At 39.4% G+C, this 15,961-nt stretch overlaps 1 protein-coding gene across 7 annotated transcripts in view; it reads left to right on the top strand.

Annotated features, from left to right (window-relative positions):
- ARHGEF12 (Rho guanine nucleotide exchange factor 12) overlaps positions 1 to 15,961 on the top strand; it is a 150,338-nt gene that overhangs the window by 120,834 nt on the left and 13,543 nt on the right. For all 7 annotated transcript variants that reach the window (XM_078432851.2, XM_078432852.2, XM_078432850.2 and 4 more), the window contains 9 exons: positions 1,706 to 1,838; positions 2,881 to 2,916; positions 3,247 to 3,401; positions 4,389 to 4,535; positions 5,589 to 5,674; positions 9,166 to 9,291; positions 10,916 to 11,030; positions 12,355 to 12,455; positions 15,688 to 15,765. In XM_078432851.2, coding sequence (XP_078288977.2) covers positions 1,706 to 1,838; positions 2,881 to 2,916; positions 3,247 to 3,401; positions 4,389 to 4,535; positions 5,589 to 5,674; positions 9,166 to 9,291; positions 10,916 to 11,030; positions 12,355 to 12,455; positions 15,688 to 15,765 — 977 coding nt within the window. The remainder of the gene's footprint in view (positions 1 to 1,705; positions 1,839 to 2,880; positions 2,917 to 3,246; positions 3,402 to 4,388; positions 4,536 to 5,588; positions 5,675 to 9,165; positions 9,292 to 10,915; positions 11,031 to 12,354; positions 12,456 to 15,687; positions 15,766 to 15,961) is intronic.

Here is a 15,961-nt window from a genome sequence, read left to right as displayed (position 1 = left end):
GAGAGACAGAGAAATGATGAGAGAGACCATCTTAAGGGTAAAGAAGAATAGTTGTCTTCACTGGGAACCACCTACAGTGAATAACAAGAACAGCAATAATAACAAGAGCCATACCTAAAATGTCTCTGGAAATTTCCATGCATCAGAGATACAGAGTCCTGAAAGCTTTGAAGGGGGAAAAAAAAAACGGGGATTATGCCGCATCACATTTCTCATTATAACACGAGGGGCTAGAATACAAAGGAGCCATGCCTTTCAACTTGCTGAAGGAAAATCATTGAACTTAGAATTCGATATCCATCCAAATTACCCATCAGAAATGAAGGAAGATACAAAGACATTTTCAGATATGCCACGATTCAAAGTTTAGCTGAAATGCACCCTTTCCTTGAACATGATTTGAAGATACACACTCCGGCAAAATGAGAGAAAAGTTAAGAAGAAAATGTTACGGGATCCAGGAAATGGTGGAAACAACCCAGAAAAGTGGGGACGGGCAGGCAGTTCCTAGACGATAGTTACGTCACAGGCCAAGGGAGCAGCTGCTCCCGACTAGAGCGCGAGAACTAGTAGATAAGAAAAAGGGAGATTCTAAGCAGTTGATAGTATGATGTAGCAAATGAAAAACTCTGAGAATTGATAAAACGATAGTGCTTTGACAGTTGTAAAATAAAGCCATCCAGAGATGCTAAGTGAAACAGTTGTTCAAGAAAGTTAAGTCATGATTTAAATGTGAAACAGAGTTAAGTGGCATAATCTTGAAGTAGCTGATGGAGGGCCTGACGTTGATGCAATGAGCATTCTATTTCTCATGATCCGTGAGTTGCATCTTTGGACCAGCAGAAAAGGAAACATAATCCTAACTAATATCCCTCTTAACCTGGCAGGAATCATATGTATATGTAATGTGTTGTATTTTGCTTGTGACACTGTGTACGTTGACACAATAATGTGAGCACTCTGTTGGGTTTCAGGCTTTTAGAATCCACCTAATAGGCAAGGCACAGAATATTTAGTTGTGGCCATAGATCAGGGAAATGTGAAACTCCATCGACTGATTCAAGTAAAAATGTAGTTGAAAGAAATGAAGGGTAGAAGGAGAGAAATGCAATTAAAGGGAAGGATATAGATACACCGAATACCTAATTTGATATAGAGCAGATTTAAGCTACTAACTTCTTGATGGAATAAAAATACAGATATAATTCTATCATTTAAACTTAGACTATAACCAGTAACTCAGCTAGTAATAATAACATAATTATTATCCATCAGGAAGAAATGGGAGGAAAGTGAAGGTGGGAAGTATAACTGAGCAAAATCCTCAGAGGAGGAAGAAATGTGTATTACCTAAAGGTAGTAAATCAAGAAAAAGAAGTAGGAGGTTACTATTTCAAATTGGACCACCATAATAACTAAGATTTGTGTGAAAAAGATTGGCACAGGGGTTAGAAAAAGATAACGTCAGCAAATGTTTCTCTTCTGAGTTGTTTATGTGTCTTATGTTGGTTTTTAAAAAGTTGCTTAAAAATAATATTTCTGTTTATTTTTTAGTGCATTTTATCTTAGAGTTTTGGTTCTAGCTAACCTGTAATTGAATTACGAATGTGCTGTGGATGGATTGAAGCTCTCATTGGAGACTGATTTTTTTTGGAATCGTTGTCTTCATTAACACCGTCTAAGGGTCTGACTTTCGTCTTTTCAGGATCAAAGCAAGTTGGAGAAACACCTGCATCTGGAGACTGCATGGATGGCGCCCCTCGCACTCCCAATACCATCTTCGATTTCCCACCTCCTCCCTTAGACCAAGTGCAGGAGGAGGAGTGGGAGGTGGAAAGGTAATTCAGTGATATCTTATGGAGGACGGTTAGGCCAACTTCACCTATTTCATTGTATGGTATTCCTGTACTTTGTAGCGTTTTCCCCACATATGCTTTTAAGAAAGGAGCTAGAGCTTATAGCTGGTAAATCTTAGACAGGTACTGAAATGTTTTTAATTTATTTTATATTCAATCATTATAACTTCCAGAAAAATTGTTTATTAGCCACTGTAGTTTAACCCAGTTTTGAGTATCTCTGGCATGAATTTCTTTTTCTTTTGCTTTTTATTATAGTTGGCACCCAATGTTACTTTAATTTCAGGTGTGCACCGTAGGGATTTGACAAGGTTATACGTTCTGTTGTGCTGGCCACACGTGTAACTGCCATCTGTCCCCCCACAACAGCTATCATAACACCATTGACTGTATTCCCTGTGCTATGCCTTTCGTTCCCCTGACTTACACACTCCATTAACTGGCAGCCTGGATCTGTCACCCCTTCACCCATTTTGTCCATCCCCTCACCACTTTTTTTCTGGCAGCCACCAGTTCTGTATTTATAGGTCTGTTCGTGCTTTCTTTGCTTCTTTGTTCCTTTGTTTTTTAGATTTCACGCATAAATCGTATGGTATTTGTCTTTGTATTATTTCACGTAGCATAATACCCTCTAGGTTCATCCATATTGTCACACATGACAAAAATCTCATACTTTTTATGGCTGAGTAATATTCCATAGTGTGTGTGTGCGTGTGTGTGCGTGTGTGTGTGTGTACATATATATATATATGTATATGTGTATATATATATCACATCCTTTTTCTCCACATTCTCACTGACACTTGCTATTTCTTGTCATTGTGATACTAGCCATTCTAGCAAGGTGATATCTCGTTGTTTGATTTGCATTTCCCTGGTGATCAGTGATGCTGAATATCTTCCCATGTGTCTGTTGGCCATCTGTATGTCTTCTTTGGAAAAGTGTCTGTTCAGGGTCTTTGGCATAAATGTCTTGATTACCGTTTTGTTTTTACGTTGACCCTTTATTCTCCATTATTTTTAGGGTGCCTGAACATGGGACACCAAAGCCCTTTCGAAAGTGAGTAATCCTGAAGTAACTTTCAGTAGAGGCATATTTTAAGAAATAGAAAACTAACATTCTAATTTTAAAGGAAAAAACCTGTACATGGATCCGTTAGATAGTATAAAAGAAAGTTCTTAGTAAACACAAACTATTCACAAGATATTTATAGAGTTATATATTATAACACACGTAAATCATTTTGTATGAGAGGATGATGTTTCAGGCCCTGCGCTAGGCAGTACTTCAGAAATATGACTTATTTGCTGTAATCTAAAAACTTGTGCTATTTCCCGTTGTCCACCTGATGTCCTCAGAATAGAATTCGTTATTTTTTTTTTCCATCAGATTCGACAGCATAGCTTTTGGAGAAAGTCAAAGTGAGGATGAACAGTTTGAAAATGACTTAGAGACAGATCCACCCAACTGGCAACAGCTCGTTAGTCGAGAAGTGTTACTGGGACTAAAGCCTTGTGAGATCAAAAGACAGGAAGTAATTAATGGTGAGTGTAATTAGATTTTGTTGTTGTTCACACATAGTGAGTTTTATTAGACTAAAACAAGCCCCTGAGTCTTGGAGTTTGCTTCAAAATTTCTGCTAGCCTTTTGTTTTACATAAAAGGGAACTTAAACTAGATAGCTGATCCTTGAACTTTCCAACTCAAAAAATGCAAACGCTTCTATGATTCTTAATGATAATTTAAAAGGCAAAGGTGTTTAGCTTTCAGGGTATTTAAGATTCATAGCATTATAGATCTTGAACTTGAATAGTCATTAAGACAATATGGGTCCTCTCACTTCACTTTCATGCCAACTTATTTTTATGCATAGATTATGAGGAAGCTCAGGCTCAGGGTGATTGGTTGAATTAATCAAGACCACACGGCTAGCTGATAAGTGATAGGGAGAAAACTGGGAACCAGTCCTTCCTTTATCCTCGAGCAGTATTCTTTATTTTACCCCAGCATATATGCGACAAATGGGGGTGACACAGAGGCTGTGCCCTCCACTGACTTTAGGATGCTATTTAAATAAATATCCTTCCTGTGTCTGATCACTTTGAGACGTAGTGAAATAACAAGTCTGGCCTCAGAAATGAGGGTTTGTAGGCAAATGAGGTAACCAAAATACTATTACTTCTGAAGAGGTCTCAACTGAAAGACTGTATACTATTTGGGCTTTAGCTTTCTACTGTTGTTGGTGGGTACTACTGTGAAGAGACAGAAGGATTTGGGAGTACGTTGTTACCTTTAATATACAGAATAGCTTTGAATGATATTTTTCATTTGTTGGCATTCAACTCTTAGAGCCGGTATGTAGGAGGGTCTCATAGATTCAAGAAAGTGACATCAGAAATACTACATCCTTTCAAAACTATGAACAATTATTATAGAGCTAATTTGCTGCTTAATTCCAGTTAAAGCTTGTGTTTGGTCTCATGGAATCATTCTAAATGAGGTATATTTCATATTTCCTTTTTTTCTGCTTAGAATTGTTCTACACTGAAAGAGCTCATGTTCGAACACTGAAGGTTCTTGATCAAGTGTTCTACCAGCGAGTATCCAGAGAAGGAATTCTGTCACCTTCAGAACTACGGAAAATTTTTTCAAACTTGGAAGATATTCTTCAACTTCACAGTAAGAAAAATCAACTCTGATCTTTGTGGTTAACGTTTTTAATAGATGAAAGATTGTGAGTGCATAAAGGCACCATAACAGTAAAATCTTCTAAATGTATCCATGTTAGCATTCCTGAAATTATATAATAATATGTGAGCACATAACTTAAATAAAGAAGTGATCTGATGTTTGAATACCTCCCTCCCCAAACACCCACTCACACCATCAGCCTTTTGTATATAAAGTATTAGCACCAGGAGTTAAGGTCTAAAGTTGATGTCTAAGATGAAAAATATGAATAATTAAAATTACCCTTGGAAGTTTCTTATCAGTTGCAGTATATGTGTTTTTAAAAATATATATCCAATATAATGATGTATATATTTTTTGGATATATAATATACAGTATATAATTTTATGATGGAATAATTTTCAGGAATTAAATTATTGTTGCTTCAAAGGTTTGCGTAAATATATAAAAAAATTCTACCTTGCTGGCTTTCCTTGGTTATAGTCATCTCAGACTTTTGTAGACACAGTTTCTCTTTTTGTAAGTCACTGCTTCTCTGTGATCCTTAATTCTCAAGCTTTCTTGCATCAAGGATGCCATCAGCACCTGCCAACGCCTGCCTACCAAATTGATGCCTTTTACGTCTTTGTGGGTGATCTTAGGTTTCACCGGCATGAACTGACAAGTTCAGTGTGATTATATCCACTGCCTGTGAATGGGAACATTTTGAGAGCAACAGTAGGCAGAATCACCTGTTCTATTTAAATTTCTTTATGAGCATGGTTATGAGGGAGTCTTGAAGTTAGGTGCATGTTTGATGCACCTATACTGTATGTAATGTGCTAGTTTTCACGTTGTTTTATGCTTTGGCACCTGTTTTTCAGAGAGAGCTCACGGGTATCTGTACGTATAAGAATTGTGTTCAGATTTATATTTAAGGAGGCAAGAAGCGGGTATGCTACTGTGAAAAAAAATTTTTTTTTGAAAATTTAGGTTCTTGGTACAACCAGTAATGCAGGCTGTATACTTAATTATTTTTTGCTGTTTTGTTCCCCCCTTAGTTGGATTGAATGAGCAAATGAAGGCTGTTCGAAAGAGGAATGAGACCTCAGTTATTGATCAGATTGGGGAAGATTTACTGACCTGGGTAAGGAAATTTGCTATTTCATTTTAATGTTTTTATAGACACTTGGAGATCACATTCAGGGTTGAGTAACTAATCTGCAAATTTGCAAACTCATCCATGTTGCAAAGCTCCTGTAAAGATGAAAGGGGTCCAAGTATGTATTCTCTTGGGTAATATCAGTTTTTTGTTGTTGTTAATATCTTAGAAAAGGTGCTCATTCAAATTAAGTGCTCTTTTTTCATCAAAGATATTCTTTGTGTTTTAACAAATAGCAAAGTGACTCTTGATAAGAATAATTTAACTAATGTAAAATTTTAGCCGTCTTCTGTTGTCCAGGTCTCAGAATCGTGCTCTAAGACATTAAACAATTGTAGATCCAGAGCTACCATCACAGAAGTAAAGAAGTGACAGTTATTTACAGTGTAAGGAAAGAGTTCAGAGACTGTCATAGCTGTTTCATAGCTGTTCTGTTTTTCTGTCCGACTCTGTGAGTATGTACCCCACAGTATGTACTTCTGAGCCAAACCCTGTTTTAGATGCTAGGGGTACAGTGGCAGTCGAAGCAGACATGGCCTCTGCCTGGGTGGAGCTTACAGTCCCTGGGAAGACAGTCATTAGTTCTTCCGAGTGTGTTAAGAGTTACAAAAAAGGGAGAGGACAGGTTATTAGGGGAAGAAATAGCAGGGAGACCCAAACTCGGACATAGAGAAAATTTTCATAAGGGAAAGTGAATTTGATCCAAACTTTTAAAGAAAGTACTATAGTTAAGGCTGTGATAATAGTAAAGTATATGATCCTCCTCTCAAAATGTTAACCCAAGTTGAACAGAAACTGGTTAGATACGCCCACAGAAACTTATTTTACGTCATTATGCAGAGGGCTCGAAAAAATGCCACAAGATTTTGCTAACTCTACAATGATAAGTTTTTAAAAAATTAAATACTAGAAAGTTGACTAAAACAATGTCCATCATACTGCTTTTGTTGATGGTGAGATCATGGCTCAGAATCTACTAATCCAATAGTAGATCTTCTCTCGGCCACTTGACTCCTAGAAAAAATTGCAGAATCACAATCCGGTCTCATCTTGCATTTACTCAACTTTCCAAACCATCTTCTCACAAGGCCTGCTCTGGCATTATTGTTACTAAGGAGATTTAAGTCCTTGAAAAACCCAACTCACTTTACAACTACTTTGTGATGGTGTGGCTCGTTTTGTTCCTTGATCTCAGGGTGACAGTGAAGGTTGCAACCGCGTTCTCTTGGCTTGGCAGCACACTACTCAACTTGAAACAGAAAATCCATAGTATGACATGGTAAAGCATCAATTTTCATGTCAAATTTGGACTTAAAAGCTTAAGTCATGTGGACTTAAGATACCAATCTTGATTCCTATGCAGTTTCACTTGGATCTCATATAAGTAGTGTTTGCCACCAAGTGCCAAGTGAGATTTATCATTAATAAGGTACAGAGGTGCAGTCAGTCCTTTTGCCATAGTCCATTAGACTGCATAAACCTACTACATGGTACAAATAAGGTAGAGAAACCCCTTAACAGAGTGGGACAGAAGAAAATTAATTTTAGAACATGTAAGAAGAATCATATTCTTTTGTTTTTTAAGATTTTTTTTTTAAGGGGTGCCTGGGTGGCGCAGTCAATTAAGCATCCGACTCTTGATCTCGGCCTAGGTCATGATCTCACAGTTCGTGGGTTTGAGCACCGCGTCAGGCTCTGCACTGGTGGTGCAGAGCCTGCTTGGGATTCTGTCTCTCCCTCTCTCTGCCCCTCCCCTACTTGTGCTCTCTCTCTCTGTCTCAAGATAAATAAATAAACTTAAGAAAAAAAATTTAAGATTTTATTTTTTTAAGTAATCTCTGCATCCAACATGAGACTCAAACTCAGGACCCTGAGATCAAGAGTCGCATGCTCCACCAACTGAGCCAGCCAGGTGCCCCAGAAGAATTGTATTCTTGACCATTGTGATGTACCTATAAAAAGCTAAGGAAAAACAGAATGGACTAACCAATTTGGTTAGTAACTATGAGGTACAAAGTGTTTGCTTAGGGCAAAGCATTGGCCAGAAATACTGCAAGCAGAAATCATAAATAGGCCTTTAGATTTGCTCTATTTTTTAAAACCGGCTCGGAGAGTATTTTTCTGGTATTGGTCCCTTGAGATCACCTTATGTATACTAAGCTACTTGACAACTACTGTAAGAAGAAAAAAGCTACTTGAGGTTGGGATGTTACTTTCTTTTGTAAACCCAGCTGCTGTTAGTATATATATGGCACTTTGATTGACTAACATACCAAAAATTCTGCCGGTCTCATCTTTCAATGTGTTAAGTGTCATATTTATAATAAAATACCAATTGACACTGGAGCAAACTATTAAAGTTTTCACATTGTACTACGTATGCTAATTGAAGAAAGGATACCCTGAGTTTAACTACAAATGCACTACAAAAGGATTTTTCACAAAATACCTTCACATACAAACTTCTGGAAATAATGGCTTTATTTTAAAAAAAAAAATTTTTTTTAATGTTTATCCATTTTTGAGAGAGAGAGAGAGAAACAGAGCACAAGTGGGGGAGGGACAGAGAGAGAGGGAAACACAGACTCTGAAGCAGGCTCCAGGCTCTGAGCTGTCAGCACAGAGCTCAACGTGGGGTTCTAACTCACGAGCCCTGAGATCATGACTTGAGCTGAAGTCAGACACTTCACCAACCAAGCCACCCAAGTGCCCCTGGAAATAATGGCTTTAAATGGGAGATTATATGAAAAGCTTCTTTGTAAACTATAGAGCAACTATTATGAACATGAAGATGGTTAAAAAATAATTGAAAGACTATATGAGTGAGGCACTTCTTAGGTGTTTTATAAGAGCCTAAAATCAGTATATATACAAACTTAAATTTAGAAATTTAAAAATATCAGTAGAAGGTGTAATTTTTGGCAGAAGAGGTTCATAGACTCATGGGACCCTCCCCAGAGAGGTTGAAGGCATGGACCTCTACCCTCCGTGTGGATGAAGCAGCAGCGTTTCAGTTTTATTGCGACCGGAAAACTGATGACTTGTTCTGGGTTTTCATAAAAAGCCAGAGCCCACAGCTTTTCTTCCTAGAGCAGTTAGCAATTTTTGTGATGGGGTCCGCTTATAAGGAAATCAAGTTTTAATCTCAGTCTTGAAGTGTTTTGTGTCTTACATTTCCCAAGTGTCAATCTTCCTGTTTCATGTCGAAGTGGCGTAGACTGAACAAGTGATAAGCTGTGGTAGCCTGTGAGCAAGAAAACATTGGAACGTGGTCAGAAAAGGTCTGGCTGTATCAGGGTCGGACCTGTGTAACGGAAAAGCATTGATAGCGCACAGACATATGTAGATTTCCGTTTCTTGTCTTTTGAGAGTAATTAGTGGGACGTGGAAAGAATCGTGGTTGTCTCTCATTTTGCCTGGCCTGAGATGGGCTCCATATGCCGTTCTCTATTGTGTTCTTTGCATTCCCGGCACAGTTCAGCGGACCAGGGGAGGAGAAGTTGAAACACGCTGCTGCCACCTTTTGCAGTAACCAACCTTTTGCCCTGGAAATGATCAAGTCTCGTCAGAAAAAGGATTCCCGATTTCAGACTTTTGTGCAAGTGAGTTGAGTGAGTCATGTAAGGAAAAAAATAATGCAGCTTTTTTTATGGAATATGGAATAAACTGGGGGGAGTCTCAGACCAAGATTTTTAAAAGGATTATGTTAATATTTTTGCAAGTCCTACATGATCTCTTAAATTATTGGAGAGTATAAAGATGATGTTGGAATGGTAAATAACAAAGAATAATTATCAGGGTTAAAATACTTGACAGAGAAGTCCACATTGCCACGGAGATATTGTCAGCAAGTGTCCCATGTACGCCGGTGACATAATACGGTCACAACATGAGAATGGGCTCATAACTAGCCAGGGAAGAGTGTAACCACAGTCATGCTTACAGAGGTGTTGATATTGGTATATATCAAGGGTCAGTAAACTGTGGCCCACGGGCCATATCCAGCCTCTTGCCTGTTTTGATAGAGTTTTATTGGAACACAGGGTGGTAGATTTTTACTGTGGTACAAATCACCACAAACATAGCAACTTAATGCGAATGTATTATGTCATGGTTTTTGTGGTTTAGGAGTACAGGTGTCATTTAGCTGGGTCCTCTCTTCATGCTTTTTCACCAGACTGAAATGAGAGCATCAACTGGAGCGGCAGGTCTCATCTGAGACTTGGGGTCCTCTTCTAAGCTCCAAGGTTGTTCACAGAATTCATTTCCTTGTAAATGTATAACAGAGACCCCTGTCTTCCTGTCGTCGTTGACTAGAAACTGCTCTTGTCTCCTAGAGAATGCCCCTATCTCTGCCATGCAGCCCCATAGGCAGTTTACAAGATAGTTGTTTCCTTTCTTGCAGGCCAGAAGGATTGTGTCTCTCTGACAGCTTTCTTTTAAGGACTCCTCTGCTTAAGCCAGACTCGCCTAGGAGTCACTCTCCTTTTTGATCAATACAAAGTTAACTGGTAATAACCTAATCATATGAGTGATATCCTATCACATTCACAAGTTCTTTCCACCCTCAAGGGGAGGTGATTATACAGGTGTGTGCACCAGAGAATGGGAATCTAGAAGGCCGTCTCAGAACTCTTTACTACACACGGCCATGTTCATTCATTCACGTGCTACCTATGACTGCTTTCGTGCTAAAACAGCAGAGTTGAGTACTTGTGACAAAGACTGGACGGCATGCAAAACCTTAAGTATCTATCGTCTGGCACTTTACTCAAAAGTTTGCAGACGCCCTGTTAGAGATGAGCTGGTATATATCCGGGCTGATGATCCATCGTGCCCACTTTGGAATGGCAAATACCAAATCAGCCAACTAACTTTTGGTGGGAATGCCAGTCATAGGAAAATGTAACTAGATTTCCTGAATATGTAAAGATAAAACTTTTATCACAAACAAGCAGTTCTTAGAGTTGATTATGGATGTTCTCAGTTTTTGCTTAAACAGGTAAGAAAGAAGCCGTTGGCTTAGTGATAAAGGCTCCCCTCCCCCATTACGTCAATAAAGGAGAAAGCCAGAAGTACAGTGAGACCGTGTTATACCTTGCCATGTTTTAAGTCTTGGTTTAATAACCAGAACTGTGATGTTGTAGACACATACATGATGAATATATGGTACATGTAAGGTAACTAATACGAATCACAAATTCACCTATTTTACTTTAATTTTAGGATGCCGAGAGCAATCCGCTGTGTCGTCGTCTGCAGCTGAAGGATATCATTCCTACCCAAATGCAGAGGCTTACTAAGTACCCTCTTCTGTTAGATAATATTGCCAAATACACAGGTACAGCATTTCACTGAAATTAAAAAGCTTAGGAACACAACACAACAAAACAAAAAACCCATGTCCTGCTGAATAATCTCTCACAGAGTCCTGGTGTCCGAGGGTTTGATTTCCAAAGAATATGGCAACATTTCCTAACAAGATTCAGTCCAGTCTTCTTTAGGCTGTTTGATTTAATGTGCTCCATTAGTAGCTCTTAATACAGCATTTGGCAAACTATGGATCGTGGGCCAAATCTGGTTCATCCCATATTTTGTAAAGAAGTTTTATTGGAACACACTAGCGTTCATTTGTTGACAAATTGTCTCCGACTACTTCTGCACCAAACAGAATTGAGTGGTTGTGACAAAGGCCACTTAGCCCCTCAAAGTGTAAAATATTTGTCATCCAGTGCTTTACAGACAAAACGTACATCTGGCGCTTTACAGAGAGCACCAGCCCTTCCTCTAGCATACATCATATTTGCTTTGAAGAAGGCATATCCTGGGCAAAGAAATTCTGTGTATCTAACATGTACCTCCATGAAGCCCCAGCAGTGCGCTGTAACCCCAGCTCTCCTGTTTAAAAACAGGAGGTCAGTCTGAGTTTCTGAGTTGAGCTTTTAGTCTCTCACACGTAGTTCTCATTAATAATCTTCTGCAAACTATTACCTGTACCTGAAAACTTGGAAATACTCATGCACGTTCATTTGGGAACACACCTGTTCCAGATAGGTGGGCCGTTGTTCTGAGGGTTGTTGTCTTAAATATTCTGGTTTTCTCATTCTTTACATTGTAGGCTTCAATGTAATCTCAACACATTTTGGTGAATTTTATCTTCTTTTAATGATAAAATGTTGTAATCTGTTTTCTTTCCTTAAATATATTCTCAAATTCAAAGAAACATCTTCTGCAGTTATTTTGAATTCAGTGTTACCATTAAACAGTTATCGCTGAACAGGTTCCCTGGACATAATCACATAGGCTGTGCCCTCAGGGGAGATTCCAGGGGGAGAAGGGGTCCCACTCGTATAGCTTACAGCATGAATGAGACCCACCCCCTGGAGTATGTAACACGGTGGGGCTGACACTAATGCACAGCTCCTTGCATTTGGGCTTAATTTGGGCTTATTTGTCCTAAGACATCTCACCTGCCCAAAGGCTATCTGAATTGAGATTCTGCTGTAGATTTTGGCCTGATATAAAAATATTCAAACTCTTCATACATATATATATATACGTACGTGTGTGTGTGTGTGTGTGTGTGTGTGTGTGTGTGTGTGTAAAATGTATGTTCTTTTCTGACTTCCTTTATCTTACATTTTGGATTTTTCTTCTATACTTAGAATGGCCAATGGAAAGGGAGAAGGTGAAGAAAGCTGCAGATCACTGTCGTCAGATCTTAAACTATGTAAATCAGGCTGTCAAGGAGGCAGAAAATAAGCAGGTAAGAAGGGAAAAACAAGATATAGGATGACATAGGGAGAGTATTAAATTAGTGTTACCTGGGATCTGTGAAATAATAATTGAAATTATCATGACATAATTGACAGATGGAACATTTGTTGGCTCTTCATGTAGTAGGTGGGTCCGGTTCAGTCTGTGGTAGAGCATCAGTTTTGTATTTGGCTTTCTTGAGCATCTGTAGTTGTTCGGTCTTTCATTTATGTGTTCATTCAACAAATATTTCTAGAGCACCTGTATCCTGAGTGTATGCCGAGTATAGGGTATAGAGTGCTTAAGTAAATAAGTCAAGTAAGTGCCCACATCGAGCGTAGTTTCTGGCAGGAGAAGAAGGTACCGAGCAGATTGTGGTGCAAGTATTTTATGTAATAGCTGCTATGAGGGAGAATTTGGAGTGCTAGGAGTGTATAGCTTAGTGCTGGGGTACAGGGAGAGCCTGGTTTGAGGGTGTTGGGTGGTAGCCATCAGAGAAGGCTTCTTTGAGGAGGTGACATTTAAGCCAAGCCCTGAAGAATGAGTGGAAATCAACCAAAAGAATATGGAAGGGGGCATCCTTACAAGTAGAGGGAGCAGCATGTGCAAAAGTCCTGGGGTAAAAAGGAAGCGTGGTCTGTCTGAGGAACTGAAAGATTAGGTTAGTGTGGATCATGCCTACAAAGTGAAGCCGGAGCGCTGACAGAAGGACGCACAGTAGGCCAGGACCAAGTCACACGGGGCCCTGTAGACCATGTTTAGATTCTGATTTTGAGAGCAGTAGGAATTCGTTACAGACATTTCTAAGAAGAGTGACATGTTCCGATTTTACACTTTGTCAGTATCACTCGTACTGGTCCGTGGCGGAGGGGTGGAAGGGTGCGGGGAGGAGATGAAGGAGCTCAGTCTGTTGCAGCAGTTCACGACAGGTCGCGGCGGCTCGAGAGGTACAAGAGTTGGAGAAGTGGAGGGTAAAACTAACAGGATTTGGTGACGGATTTAGAGAAGGATTCGAAGGGAGGTGCGATGGTGGGAATAAATCCCAGGTCTCTGGTTTGCACGTTTGGGTGGACAGGACGAGTGAAGAAGGCCCCAGATTTGTAGGGAAGATGAGGAGTTCAGTTTGGAATATCAGGTGAAGATGTATGGTGTGCCGTTGGCTCTCTGGACCCACCTCTAAGAGGACTGCGCTGAAGATAAAAATGGAAGATTGTGAGTATATATAGAGGTTAATTGAATCCGTGGACCTGGATGTAATTTCTTAGGAACTGAATTATGACAACGGCTCTGTTGGTGAGGCTGTAGGAAAACGGGAACTTTCAATTGTGTTGTTTGGAGTGTAAAATGATAAAACTCCGGAGGGCAGTTTGGCAATATGTACCTAAATTAACAATGCATACGTTCATACATCTACCCTTTGACCCAGCAATTTTGTTCCTAGTGATTTACCCAGGGAAAATGAAGATATGTGCCCACAGATTTGTACAGGAGTGTTTTAGCATAAAGCCAAATGTGGTGTAGTCATAAACTAGAGTAATAAATACCCGCATAAAAAGAAAGGAAACTGCTGATACAACGTGGATGAACCTCACCAGCATGATGCCAAGTGAAAGAGAGCAGATAAGAGCACATATATATAGTTTGATTTATGTGAACTTCTAGAACAGGCCCAACTAATCTGTGGTAGGAAAAAAAGGTCAAAAGAGTGGTTGTTATTGGCGATGCGGGGCCAGATACTAACCAGGAAGAAGGACGAGGGAACATTCTGAACATCACATGAGGTGATGGCAGTGTTTCCTATAGGAGTTTGATTGCACAGGGGCATACATGTGTAAAAACTTGTGGAAAGGTACGCTTAAAGTGTGTGCATCTCACAGGTACCTTTTACTTCAGAAAAGTAACTGTAGGGGCGCCTGGGCGGCTCATTCGGTTGAGCGTCCAACTCTTGATGTTGGCTCAGGTCAGGATCTCATGGTGGCATCGAGCCCTGCATCGGGCTCTGTGCTGACAGCGTGGAGCTTGCTTGGGGTTCTCTCTCTCCCCCTCTCCTTCCTTGCTTATGCTCTCTCTCTTCTCTCAAGATAAATAAATGAACTTAAAAAAATGTTTAAAAAGTAACTATAAATAAATATTGACTCTTGTTAATGATATGCGCATTAAAATGTTTAAAGGTAAAGTGTGCTTACATCTGTAAGTTGTTTTGGAATGCATTCAAAATGTGTTGTGCCTTGATGGATAGCTAGAGGGATGAACAGACATATAATAAAAGAAATACAGCAAATATTAACTGTGGACGTAAGTAATGAGTGTATAGGTGCTCACAATACACATTCAGACTTTTCTGTTCACTTGGACATTTTGTAATCTTGGGGGAAAATGCACATACGCTTTGACCTAACAGTTGTTCCTTTAGAAATTTATCTTACAGATATATCTATATATGTCCATAAAAATATATGTTTTAAGGCCTTTATATCACAATATTGTTTGTTATAGGAGATGATTGGAAATAACTTACACGTCCTTCAGTCAGTGTAGTTGGGTAAACTATAGTACGTTCATAGAGCTTAATACCATACGGCCATTTGAAAAGTGAGTTCTCTCTCTATGTGCTCATGTGGAACAGTCTCCAAGATAAGTGATGAGTGATGCACACACACACACACACACACACACACACACGTACACGGACACATGTGTATCTGAATGTTACCATTTGAGTAATTAATATATTAATATGCTACCATATCTTTTTAAAAAGGATATATACACACACACAGCATGCACAGAGAGAAGCATACTTACATATGCATATATTCCGTTTGCTTAGAATTTTTCTCATAGGCTACCCAAGACTGGGTATCAAGATTGAGGAGGCGAGAGGACAGGATTGGAGTGAGACTTCGTTTTCATTGTGTGTCTTATATTACTTTTCGGGTTTTGTACCACGTACATGAGTTACATATTCAGAAAATAACCACAAGCTAGTTAGAGGTCAGTGAGTTTGGAAAGCAGATTGAACAAGAACAACCAAAGAGGCAAGAGGAAAACTAGGAGGGTGTGATGTCTCCAGAGCCAGTGGAAGGAGGGGGTTGTTTTAAGAACAAGTGAGCTGTCGGTTATGTCCGGGGTTGCAGAGAGCTCTGTAAAATACAGGTAAGAAGATGTCCGTTTGGTTTAGGAACAGGGAGGTCATTGATACCCAAAGCAGTAACCTTGGCTCCATCTTGTCGTACTTGCAGCGCCTAGAAGACTATCAGCGTCGCCTCGATACCTCCAATCTGAAGTTGTCAGAGTACCCAAATGTGGAAGAGCTCAGGGTGAGAGATTGTCTAATCATAATTTAAAAAATGAAATACAGTTTACTAAAGCCCTTGCAGGTAATTAACATCTCTGTGGGAACATCCATCACCTGAAGGAGTTCTTGTATCACAGATTGTCTGTATTTATGATTCTGTTCTTCGTTTGCAACATCTGGTCTGCGTGAAGCTTAGTCTTTCATTAGAGGAATCTTTT

The sequence above is a fragment of the Panthera onca genome, chromosome D1, assembly GCF_046562875.1.
Source record: "Panthera onca isolate mPanOnc1 chromosome D1, mPanOnc1 haplotype 2, whole genome shotgun sequence".
NCBI lineage: Eukaryota > Metazoa > Chordata > Mammalia > Carnivora > Felidae > Panthera > Panthera onca.
This window is presented reverse-complemented; position numbering and strand designations above follow the sequence as displayed.